We start from the raw sequence: 12158 nt of genomic DNA, 5'->3' as shown, positions 1-12158 counted from the left end.
TCCATCTTTGTTGCAACAGTTTTTGAAGAGTCTAAAATATGTACAAGTCATTGGTGTTTGGTGATGAGTTCTACACAGGTCTTCATTTAAAGTCACCCCAAGGGTGTCCAGCTGGGTTTCTGCAAAACAGTCCAGTTTTACCACACTGCCTCAATCAATACTTTCTTTTAAAACCTTGCCTTATGCACTTAGACATTGTCATGTTGGAATAGAAAAGGGTCCTGTCCAAACTTCTACTATAAAACTAGAAGCACACAAATCCCTAGATTACTATTATAAGCTCAAACGTTAAGCGTTGGACTCATGAAATTACTCAAGAAGTCAAACCTGTTCATTAGAAGGGGTGTCCCACTACTTTTTTTCTATATAGTGTTTTTCTCTCTCTAAAGTGAAGCCTTTCCCACTATTTTGCTACTCGTCTTTGAACATGTTCATTCAAAAATGTCCTCGCATAAAAAATGCCTTGGGGTATAAATTACATTCAAGCGCTTGATTTCAAAACCTCCAATCAGGATCATAAATCCCTGTACCGTGTACCTGGCGCTTGTGTGGGGCGGTTCTAGCCAATGACTGGATGGGAAATCGTGACAGACAAAGACCAGCAGCGAATGAAAGGGCAGTCGCAGTGGTTAACGGGTTTAATGCATTCTGCAAGATCTCTCCGCATGGTGTTTTGCTCAATTTGCTGGAGTGGGCTACTGTTATCTGCGACCCTGTGCAGCGCTGCATTGAACGATGGATGCGTGTAATAAAGAGATGGTAGATAGCGTTATGGACAGCTCGGAGGAATCTGTAAACAGTGATGAAGAACAAGACAAGACCAAAGAATGGGATGATTTTTCTGACAAGGACAGTGTGGCTTCCAGCGACTCTGCAGAAGAGGAGATGTCCATCGACGATGGTCTCGAAACCCTTCTGGATGAGTGAGTGGATACACATCTAAAGATATTTTTACTGCTACACGAAAATATGCATGCCAAAATAGCAAATGCATGGATGAATTATCAAATGAAAAATACATGGAGCCTTTTTTTTTATTCTAGTATTCATGTACATTGTTTTTTTTTTTCTTGCACGGATCAAAATTAATTCAAATCACGTAATGAATGAATGAACCTGTAGCACATGGGTCAATACAGCGAGACGAGCAGCAGGCCTACAGCAGATTCATTTGTCAGTCGACCAAACCGTGTGAAACTATTTTTATTCATACATTATGACTGCTGTGCGAAATGTGAAACGTGCTAAATAATAATAATAATTTAAAAAACTGGCATTGTACCCGTATGTTACTTGAAAGTGGACTCTGATCTCTATTACGTTATTGTGACTCGCTTTATCTTGTTTTTAAACACTGTCTATTTTTGAATATAATTTTAACATTGCATAGTTGTTATTATAGCATATTACTGCACGAGCGTATTTTCCCGCAGTGGTCTTCATTCCATATAGTAAATTAGTCAAGCACTTTATCATTTAGATTAGCATCTGAACATGTTTAGAGCGTGAATATGATTTTCTGTAACCATAAAAAATAAAAACGCTTTGAAAACGCGATTATATGTTGCAGCATATATTCTCGTTCCTATCCCTGGTACTTAACGCATATCAGATCGACAAAAGAGACCGAGGACCTGGGTGTGTCATCCAGAAATGTAAACAGTATATGTCGAGGTGTTTATTAAGTGCCGCACTAGTGTTTTAAATCCACAGAGTAGGCGGACCGTTCAAGTGTAATTTAATCACTGCATTTTTGTGGTAGGCCTATTATAATCGCGCGTGCTCATAAAACGATTTCGCTTTTCGGTGCTGTGATCTGTATCGCACACGTGAGGCACAAACGTGAAATAGATATAGACATGTATTAAAAAAATGTGTTACTCACATTTGTTATTGCATGGGGCAGTGTGTTTGAAATATTGGATTTTTATTTATTTTTTTACCTCATGCAACAGGTTTACAGATGCCTCTGGTGATGATGACTGGAATCCAGAGGTCACTCCACAAAAGAAGAAGAGATCCGGACTGTCTTCCGTATCACCATCCCCAGCAAAGTCTAGCCGATCCGGAACACCTTCCTCTGTGCAAAGTGGCAAAAGCAAAGGTAGGAAAAGCAGTGTGAGTCGATCCCTACCTTTTTCCTTGAGCATCTTAGAACAGAAGTGGAAAAGTGCAGATGAGCCTGATGTTGAGCCGACACAGCCAATATTCAGACCTAAACAAAAACCCGGCCCACGGTTGGTCTCCACTGCAACATGCAGTCCTCGGCAGTATTTTGAGTTGTTCTTTTCAAAAACAGTCATGCGGACAATTTTAGCAAACTCAAATGCATATGGAGCCATGCGCCAGGAAGGCTCGAAGAAGCAATGGGAGGACATTTCACTTGAAGATCTGAGGTCGTTCATAGCACTGGTGATTTACATGGGTTTGCTGAAATGCTTCAAACTGACAGACTATTGGAGGAGGTCTAAGATATATAATCTTCCCTATCCAACTCAGATCATGTCTGGCAGGAAGTTTATGACCATCAGTAAAGCTCTTCATCTTAGTGATCCCAAAGTGGATGCAGAGAATGACAAGAAGAGAGGAACACCTGAATACGACCGCCTGTGTAAGATCAAACCGCTGTACCAGGACATGAGGGACGCCTGTAAAGCCTCTTTCCATCCCTCTCAGAACATCTCCATTGATGAACGAATGGTGGCATCGAAGGCTAAAAATGGACTCAAACAGTACATGAAAAACAAACCTACAAAATGGGGGTACAAACTTTTTGTTTTGGCAGATTCCCTCTGTGGCTACACTTGGGACTTCTTCATCTATGAAGGAAAGATCTGTGCAGAGAAGAGCAAAGGCATTAGTTATGACTCTGTCATGAGTCTGGCAAATGAAAAGTTGTTGGGAAGTGGCTACAAGCTGTTTGTTGACAACTTTTACACCAGTCCCAAGCTCTTCAGAGACCTGCTGCAAAAAAAGATCTGGGCTTGTGGCACCGTTCGCGCAAACCGGATTGGCCACTTAAAGACAGTGGCTCCTCGTGGCAATATTCGCTGGTTTAGGGAAGACAATCTGCTGTTTGTTGAGTGGAAGGACAGGAGGGACGTGCTGATGTGCTCAACCTTTCATAAAGCCTTTAATGGGGACTCCATTAAGAGGAACGTGAAAGGAACCGATGGAGTTTGGGCCATTCAGGATTTCCCCGTTCCAGGCGCAGTGCTGGATTACAACAAGTTAGTAGATTTAATTCACTGGTTTGAAGTTATACCTTTTATATTATGCATCTTATAATGAATGTTTCATTCATTCCAGGCACATGGGAGGAGTGGATCTGTCTGACGCATTGATTTCATTTTACACAGTTTTACATAAAACAAGAAGGTGGTATCGGTCCTTTTTTTACCACTTTGTGGACATCGCTGTGGTCAATTCCTTCATTTTGCACCAGCAGATGGCCAAGATGAATAACCAGAAGCCTCTGACTCAAAAAGCCTTCCGGGAGGCACTTGTTGAAGAGCTTGGAGGAACAGCACCTGTACCCGCCCCCAGACATATACCCCCCACTCTTACCCCTTACTCCCATTTGCCCAAGTACATCAGTGGAGATAGCAGCATTGGAAGACGAAAATGCAGAATTTGCTGCTATAAAACTCCAGTCATGTGTGTGACTTGTGATGTGCCACTGTGCTTTGTTCCCAAGCGTGACTGTTTCACCAGCTGGCATTGCCCAGATAGCAGCAGTGAGAATGAGACAGAGTGAACGCCTAAGTCCTAGGATTTTGAGTCTAGTGTGCACTAGGATCAAACACAAGAAAAACAATACACAGAATTGGAGAATGAAATTAGTAATGTACGATGGCCAAGTGGTGCATAACACAACGCAATTAATAAAGCAAACATAAGCTCTCAACACAACAAAATTAAGATACAACACCACAGAAATGCTCCCAAACACTAGGGGACAGTTGGTCTGCAGAAATGGGCAATTGTGTGCTAGAGCAGAGCTTGAGTGACCAAATCATAGACTGTATAAAAACATGGACATAGTGTCCATGACATCACCGTAGGTTTCCGAAGTCCGTATTTTTAAGACTAAAGTAGGCGGAGCCAACCATCGCCATCTTGGCAGTTCGCCACCGTGTGTCACTCCTGGATAATCGAAAATGGGCAAAAAGGTGGGAGCTGGTTGCTGAAGCCACGCCTGTCCTAGATCTACTGAAGTGTCAGCAGCAGCAATCCACCTGTCACTCAAGTGGCCACGCCCTTAATTATGCATAAAACTTTGAGGCTTAATATAATTTAAACGGATGAGTTATAAAAAATGTTTACCCCCCTCTCAGTTGTCATGAAAGATAAAATTAGCTTTATAGACCAAAATAATTTTTCGAACCAAGCTGTAAAGTTTTTTTTTTTTTTTTTTTCTGTAAAGTTGGGCATTTTAAAGGGGTCGTATGCTGGTTTTATAGATCATTATTTGGTGCACCAGAATATGTTGAAATGCTTTAATTAAAAAATAAAAAACATTATTTTTCAAATACTGTACATTATTGTAGGTCCTCAATTCCCTGCCTCTCAAATGCGTCATTTTCTACAAAGTCCCTCCGTCTGACAAGCGCAGTATGCTCTGATTGGCCAAATGACCCAGTTTGCAGTACGCGATGGGCAAAACTCTGCATTTAAACATTCAATATAAAATACTTTAATACCAAAACATACTTCCAGTAGCTGATTCAGAAGCGCCAGATTGTCGTAGCAAAATCAGAATTACCTCCTCTGCAAGGTTAACTGTGTTACTGAAATCGCGCCTTCTTTTCTGCGGATACATTTGGGCGGCATTGCATGAATATTTCCACATAGTGACATAGACATGTTTGAACAAGCCATTTCAGGGGGACGTGGCAGAGTCTCTTATAAAGAATATCTCTTTGGATTTGAGTCTTTAGTCTTTGCAACTTTACAGATCTTCTTTATGGACCAAGAGCTTGTAACACTCCAAAGAGAAATCTTGACTCCCTTTTGCAGGCAGTTGACGATTTACTGTTTAAGTCACTTCTGTGTGGTCTTTACGAGAGAGAGAGCGGGAGGTTGCCGCTTGGTCCAAATCGAAAATAATATTGATTTATTTACTGCTCAATTCATCAATATATTAAGATTACCAGGATATCAAAACATTCAGTTAAAACAACGTTGTTCATTTAAAAATCAATTAGGGAGCATTTCCGTTGTGTTGTGGCTTAGTTGCATTGTGTTGTAAGCTCATGTTTGCTTTTTTTAATTGCGTTGTATTGTGAGTTTGTGTTTTGTTTTTTGTTTTATTGTGTTGCGAGCTCATGTTTTTTTTTTTAATTGCATTGTGTTGTGCACTGCTGGGCCACAAATGAGAGCAGAATAACACAATCGATCTGCAACATCAAACACACAGTACAACGCAACTAGCGAATTGGGATCTGTTACTACAAATATTTCATAAAAGGGACAAAACAAAAACTACATTTATGAGTAGTTAGACTCGATCTAATCAAAAACTAAATCAGTTATGAAATCACTAACAAACCAAGTCAGTTAAATGAAATAGGATATAGAATATTATTAATTGTGGTAGAATTAATTGTTAATTTTTTTATTATTCTGATCGCTATTTGTTAATGTATGTAACTGCTTTTCTAAATGTTTTGATTTAGTAGCAATGTCTAACATTTTTAATCAAGCCGCTTCCTTTTAATAGTGTAGCCTATTTTGTGCAAAATATTCCTGATTCATTCACAAAGTATTAACCCTTTAATCTACTAATTGTTCTTTGATAAATGAACGGTAGGCAAAGTTAGTGAGTCCAAATTAGAAGAGATGTTCATCGATGGACTTGATCCCCTCAAATCGGTGAGTTTACACACATTTTACTTATCTTTATTAACAATAAAGAGAGTTAATGTTCGTTTCCTTTTTTCTGTTTGATCTTTTCTTGCATCTTCATGATTCAACCAATCTCAGCCAATCTTCAGATGTGTCCAAACACCTGGCTTGCAGTTTTTTGAATGGCTCTTTTCAAGATCAGTCCCACATACTATAAAGTATATGCCCAGATGTCAGGAAGGAAAGGAGAAGCTGTGTTATTTTTTATCTGGATCTGCTGAGATGGACTATTGGAGGATTACACACATCTACAGACTTTCTTATGACCACCTGGTACAAACATCCATTTGTTACCTAATTGTTCTACTTGATCTTTAAGACTTCTTGCACAGTTAATTTCTTTTTTTGAATGATTTCTTGTTAATGAAGGTTGCTTGATTCCTTGAGGGTAAGTGGAATGCTGTAATTGATCTCTCTTTGGTAATGCAGAAGCTGATGTCCATGTTTACTGACTTGTCATGCTTGTTGCCACAAGCTAAATTTGAGTTTGCTAAAGGCGCTTGATGCATGATTTTTACCCAATAGCAGTGGTTTGGCATTTATCGCTTGTTTGTCTGCCAATTTATTGCTTGTACAATACAGTAGTTCCTGTGTTTAAATATCTTTTTTTCTTTTATTAATGTGCTACCAATTAGTGGTTGTATCTAGCTGTGCAAACTAACACATTTATTAACACTTTAGGCGTAACATAATAAACTTGTTGGAAAAAATGACATTAAATAAATGAAAAATTAAAAGTTTATTTTGAGATTTCACAGTCATTTCAAATTTCAGATTCATTTATAAGCATGTGAACTATATTTAAAAAAGTCTATTACAATGAATTAGCATGAAAAGATGGCTGATTTAAAATTAATTTAATGCCTGAATAATCTTATAAAGAGGTAGTAAAGAGTTAAAAGTTAAAATCCCATACAGTGTGCATTGGCATCCCATCATGCTTTGCGTTTCTGGGTTTTGGTTTTGGTTTTGCTGCTGGTCTTTGCCGCAGTTGATTTCTTCAGACTCACCTCCACTGGGTAATGATCACTGATGTCCAGGGCCTGCCGAAGATTAATCATATTAATATATTATTTTCTAATCTGTGTGCGAACCTCAAATTTGTAAGAAAAAATGACTTATGTAGTATACTCACAGTTTCATCTGAAAGTTTGTAGGCTTCCTGGAAGTTGAAAGGTTTCGCAGATCTTGGAACAATAGCTTTTAACATGTCGTCCTTATAGACCACAATCCTACAAAAAATATTTGCCATCAACATTTTCCAAAGCTTGAGTGGCAGACTGACCTGTCCTTTCAAGGTATGGTTAGACAACAGCAATGTACCAATACTGAAAGTTTTCCTTGGCATCTTTTAAGACTTCTGTGTACACGGATCCATTAAAAAAAAAAGTTAATTACAGTATTGTTTTCCAAAACTTGGAATTTGAAAACCATTTTCAAAAGTTTGCACTTTCAGGTCCCCGAAATCCAGTTTTCCCGTTTGCATTTTTAAACGTTTTGCACTTTTAGTTGAAAACCATCTATGGCTTCTAAATACATCCGAGCAATCTTTTGCTCATCTTTTAATTAATAGTAATTATTTCACATTCATCTAAAGCATTGTCTACGCTGGATCTGATTTGCATAACGCTATTCGACAAAAGTCCATAGAACTTCATATTATCTGTCTACAACAAATGAGTCCTTGACAGAAAACCAATGCCCTGTTCTACAATATATCCAAATGTACTCAAGGCTATTGTGCTACTTCTGACAACAGACAATATAACTTTAGTCAAGGTATCTCAATGTTTAGTTGCTGACAGGAAGGAAGAGGATGCTATAGGGGACAGAAATCCTGTGTGGTCAATGGCTTGTAACGTTATTTAACAACATACCAATTGTTCAGATGATGAAATCTCTTTAAAAAAAAAAAAAAAAAAACGTTCAGTGGACAAAAGATTCTGCGAATTCTAGGATTCTAGAATCCTGCGATTTAGGAACGTTATACAATGCGTGCTTTTGTACAGACTGTAGGGCAGATTTGCTAAACTGGGCAAATTAGCGTGAGAGCACATTCCCAATAAAAGCGCTAATGGGAGTGCAAATATCTGCGGGTGATCTACTAACAGATGGATGGGCAAATGAAAGAACACAGACGCAGTCAGTGCATTTCCAAAATGACCAACACAAACTACTGCAAAAGATACTTCACAGGCCTACTACATACAGCATTTGTACAAAATAAACTTGTGTAATTTATAATTCTGTCCTTATTCACCCATATGTCATTTGAAACCCCTAAGACCTTCATTCATAAGATTTTTGATGAAATCCGAGAGCTTTTTGACCCTGCATAGACAGTAAGGGAGCTACCATGTTAAATGCCCAGAAAGGTCATAAGGACATCATTTAAATATAAATAGTCCATGTGATATTGGTGGATTAACTTTAATTTTATAAAGCTACGATAATACTTTGTTGTGGAAACTGACAGGAAAATTAGAATTTGTTGAATAAAGTCTGTATTTTTGTTTTCTTTTCACATTAAAAGTATTCTCCTAGATTCATAAAATTAAAGTTGCACCACTGATGTCACTGGACTGTTTTAACGATGTCCTTACTATGTTTCTCAGCCTTGAACGTGGTAGTTCCTTTGGTATCTATTTCATCAAAATTATCTTAATATTAGGGTTGTAACGATGAACCACGAGCCGGTGGAAAATCGATTCAAATATGTGACAAACAATTCAAATCAGTTGAGATGCAATACAAATCGTGATAAAGTTGATGGTAGGAGATTATAGGAATATGTATCTGAGGGGAACTGACTTCTGTTTCCTTCAGATATGTTTTATGTATAGTTTCACAAAACTAAAGTCAGACCATGCTGTTTTTGCTTCCAATTTCAAAATTATACAATCTAATTTAGATTAAAAACTACTATGCAGCATCTTTGTTTGGATCATGATTGAAATGCAGTGGTTGCCTCCAATTTTAAATGCAAAGAGCACCTTTGTTTTATAGAAAGAGATTTATTTTATTTGTGTAACTTATTTTGATTTGGGGTTTGTTTTAACATTTCAATTTAGTTTTGTCATATTTACATTTCATAAAGAAACGTGCAACAATAGCCTAATAAAAGGACATCAAATCTTGAGTTGAGTTAATCATTACCTCCCTACTTAATATGTGTATTAAAGATAAATGAATGTCTAACAGGTTTGGAAAAACATGAGGTTGAGTAATGAATGACAGATTTTTGGGGGGTGAACTATCTCTTTAAAATAATATCTTCCCATATATTTTGTGAATGGAAAGGGAAACTCCTACAAATGCATATGCAATAAGCTCAGCCTTGTTCATCACTAATGTTAATCCTGATCTGCAAGCTGTTAGTAAGTCTGGCCTTGTTAGTCTATCCTTCACAGCCTCGCATTTTGTGCCTATTCCCTGTCTACACTGTGTGTGAGTTTTGTCACATCGCACCATGCTTCAGCAGTTTGAAGCTGTCTACCATGAACACATCAAAGGGGAGGATCTGAATCCATAAGTAGTGCAGGAGTGTGAACTATGTCAGAAATAACTTTGGACTCTATTTGCTGTTGTTGGCACCATTTCTTTAACTCACCTGTCGTAGGTGTAGTCATTGGACTGGATAACTGTGGTGTCCACATCGTCACCAATCAGCCAGTGGAAATTGGGATCGCTGCGGATCCTGATGGTCTTCATCTTCTTCTTGGAGACATAGGCGCCGTCCGCGTTGAAGTCACCAAGGATCATGACGTTCTGTAGGACAGTTAGAGCTTTCTCTCAAACTCTAGTCAATGTTTGACTCACTTGTGTATTTTAGCTGGGCAAAAGAACAGTTATCTCCACTTTAGGTAAACTAAAGTCAGCCCACTCAGTTCCTGTGAATGTGTGCATTCACTCATTTGCCTGATACAAACAGAACTATATATTTCTTATGGGATGTGGTTGCATAGGAGTAAACTCACATCCGTTTTCCATTTATCCATGACATCCAGAAAGACGTCATAAAGTTCATCCAGTTCCTTCTGTGAGTCTTTGGGCTTTGTGTGAACGGGGATCAACACCAAATCTTTCAGCACTGAAAGAGACCCAAAAATGATGTTAATGGACCTCACGTGCTCAGACGGCTGAAACATTAATGGTTGTGTCGGAACATGCACAGTTACAACGAACAAATATATAATGACTTCAGTTTTGGTCAGTTTCTCAAATAAATTGTATAGACCACTTTTACAGTGGTTTTACATTTTTTGAAATTTCAGTTCCCATTCGTCATAATGTTAAAAGCTCCAGGACAGGACAACACGAGGGTGAGTAAATGAGCCCAGACTTTTCATATTGGGGGAAGTCTAAGTCATGTTATCACTGAGGATTTTTTAGTCCAGTTGGTGCAGACATTTCAAGGTTTAACAGAAGTTGGTTACCTGTGTGTTTACAGCGGAAACGCAAGATGAAGGGCTCTCGGGAGAAAGCATCCTCGTCTCCCACTTGATTGTCTTCGTATTGGTACGTGTCGACCAGTTCGGCCTCATCTTCTCTATTAGAAATTAGTGAAATATACAGTTTTTCAATGCTACATGTATGACATAATTAAACATCTAGTAAGCTGTATCAAATGCTACACAATTTTGAAATGCATGATATGCTCCTTTAGTATTTTGTTCCAATTTTTTATGCTGAAAACCTAATTTACACAAATTTTCTGAATGTTGTACCTGTAGAAACAGACAAACTGTTCCTTATAAAGAGTCCGTCCCAGCCTGGAGCTTCCCACCATCGTGAAGGGACGTTTCTTATTAGCTCTGTGGGAGAAAACGTTCAGTTTGGGCAGACTCTATAGGCTTTTGAGCAACAGATGGTGAAGAGAATCTCTGAAAGTTCATACAGACCCGGTGCTGTTGAGCTCCTGCAGAAATTTGTCTAAAGATTTGCCTGATTTGTCCACCACCTCGAGAAGGATGATTATACTGTACCTCGAGAAGATCTAGGAAAGAGCATTGTGGTCTGTTTAAAAAAAAAATACTTCTGGGCTTTTTCTATGTGATTTTCTTACACAGTCAGATTATAAACTCACCTTAATGAGATATTTTACTATGTTTTTATCTGACAGCTTACTCGGACCCATACGTCTGATGTTAAAAGATGCGATCTTCATGGTGTCGACCTTAAGAAAGTGTAAACCATCATGAAGTGATACGAGTTTAACGACAACAACACTTCAGCCTGGCTTCAGGTTTTCAGGTCTGTTTCAGTACCTCATGCTTACTTAAAATCAGAGGAATTTCTATACCATTTTCCTGTTCGCTAAGGGAAGTTAAACAGACAATTGAAGGATGCCTTGTTTGCACACAGGAAACCCTTATATCTTCTAAAGAGCTGACATGTCTGATTCTGTAGGACCACAGCAGATCCGGCAGAGACAGCAAGGAAACCGCAGACAGTTACATGTTGAACAATGTTCTTAAAACAACACAAAGTTTTAATAAAATATATTCATCTAAGAATTGAAAAAAGCTTCAATGCACCAGAATGAAGTGAAAACTCCATTAACACACTCAAGACTCATCGTCAATCTTGTTTAAATGTTAAAAGAATCTGTTACATACATGTTATAACACATAAATGACATGCTTTTATGCATTTGCATTTATTTTTCTAGAAGTAAACACATAAATAATCAGCTCTTACCGAATCTTTTGTGTACTATGAAGTCTCTTACCGAAGCTTTTGTTTATCTATGAAGTCTCGTTTTCCTGTGTCGTACGTTAAACAGCTAGTAAATAATTTAATGCCTGCTCATTTGAAAACAAGCCATGCCCACTTCCTGTTTTTAAATCAGATAGGGTTTCTGTCGCACAGATGTCTAGTAAAATGGAGAAGTAGAGGCCTCTAGATTAAAAACAGATCTTCTCTTCTGTAGAGTAATTTCTGAAGTAATTTATAGCCGGCTTGACTGGAGGTAACCGCATAGCCATGGGTCTGAAGACCAACTGAGCTGACTGCCAAAAGCAACCGTTTTTTATGATTGAATTTGCATTTGCGGTTGAAGTGGTGGATTCTGGAATGCACTGCTGCTTCAATGAATGTAAATTCGAGTGGTTTCTTGTTAAATAATATTATTCTTCAGAATATTGAATGATTTGAAGGGCTTCCCCATGAGAAACTTGAATAGTATAGAAGTTTATTGTCTGAAACCTCTAGCTGATGAAAAGTACTGGATGCTTGGGAAAGTTCGCAGC

At 38.3% G+C, this 12158-nt stretch overlaps 3 protein-coding genes across 8 annotated transcripts in view; 1 reads left to right on the top strand and 2 right to left on the bottom strand.

Moving 5' to 3' along the window:
• The window catches only part of LOC127988172 (SLAM family member 5-like), a 177353-nt gene that overhangs the window by 80515 nt on the left and 84680 nt on the right, over positions 1 to 12158 (bottom strand). The gene's annotated exons all lie outside the window — the stretch shown is intronic.
• On the top strand, positions 13 to 6647 carry LOC127988140 (piggyBac transposable element-derived protein 4-like). Of its 3 annotated transcripts, none has more exons than XR_008161515.1 (4): positions 13 to 923; positions 1956 to 3230; positions 3310 to 5874; positions 5986 to 6647. XR_008161515.1 is itself a non-coding variant. In XM_052590741.1 (3 exons), the coding sequence occupies exons 1-3, from the start codon at positions 736 to 738 to the stop codon at positions 3755 to 3757; spliced, it is 1911 nt and encodes a 636-aa protein (XP_052446701.1). In that variant the 5' UTR covers positions 13 to 735; the 3' UTR covers positions 3758 to 6647. The 3 variants fall into 3 exon arrangements, 1 of the variants encoding a protein (XP_052446701.1); XR_008161516.1 differs by having other exon boundaries at positions 3310 to 6180; positions 6277 to 6647; XM_052590741.1 differs by having other exon boundaries at positions 3310 to 6647.
• dnase1l4.2 (deoxyribonuclease 1 like 4, tandem duplicate 2) lies at positions 6628 to 11780 on the bottom strand. Of its 2 annotated transcripts, none has more exons than XM_052590787.1 (9): positions 11639 to 11780; positions 10994 to 11083; positions 10809 to 10903; positions 10635 to 10721; positions 10344 to 10456; positions 9885 to 9997; positions 9518 to 9675; positions 7043 to 7139; positions 6628 to 6950 (listed from the first exon to the last, which is right to left on the bottom strand). In XM_052590787.1, the coding sequence occupies exons 2-9, from the start codon at positions 11072 to 11074 to the stop codon at positions 6843 to 6845; spliced, it is 852 nt and encodes a 283-aa protein (XP_052446747.1). In that variant the 5' UTR covers positions 11075 to 11083; positions 11639 to 11780; the 3' UTR covers positions 6628 to 6842. The 2 variants fall into 2 exon arrangements, with proteins under 2 accessions (XP_052446747.1, XP_052446746.1); XM_052590786.1 differs by having other exon boundaries at positions 11608 to 11752.

This window comes from Carassius gibelio, chromosome B22 (assembly GCF_023724105.1).
Source record: "Carassius gibelio isolate Cgi1373 ecotype wild population from Czech Republic chromosome B22, carGib1.2-hapl.c, whole genome shotgun sequence".
Classification (NCBI taxonomy): Eukaryota; Metazoa; Chordata; class Actinopteri; order Cypriniformes; family Cyprinidae; genus Carassius; species Carassius gibelio.
This window is presented reverse-complemented; position numbering and strand designations above follow the sequence as displayed.

Coding starts and splice junctions, on each gene's coding strand:
- LOC127988140 (XM_052590741.1), top strand. CDS start 736: ATGGATGCGTGTAATAAAGAGATGGTAGATAGCGTTATGGACAGCTCG. Junction 924..1,955: donor CTCGAAACCCTTCTGGATGA/GTGAGTGGATAC, acceptor CTCATGCAACAG/GTTTACAGATGCCTCTGGTG. Junction 3,231..3,309: donor GCAGTGCTGGATTACAACAA/GTTAGTAGATTT, acceptor CATTCATTCCAG/GCACATGGGAGGAGTGGATC.
- dnase1l4.2 (XM_052590787.1), bottom strand. CDS start 11,074: ATGAAGATCGCATCTTTTAACATCAGACGTATGGGTCCGAGTAAGCTG. Junction 10,904..10,993: donor TAGTAAAATATCTCATTAAG/GTGAGTTTATAA, acceptor GCTCTTTCCTAG/ATCTTCTCGAGGTACAGTAT. Junction 9,998..10,343: donor TTTCCGCTGTAAACACACAG/GTAACCAACTTC, acceptor GGTCTCTTTCAG/TGCTGAAAGATTTGGTGTTG.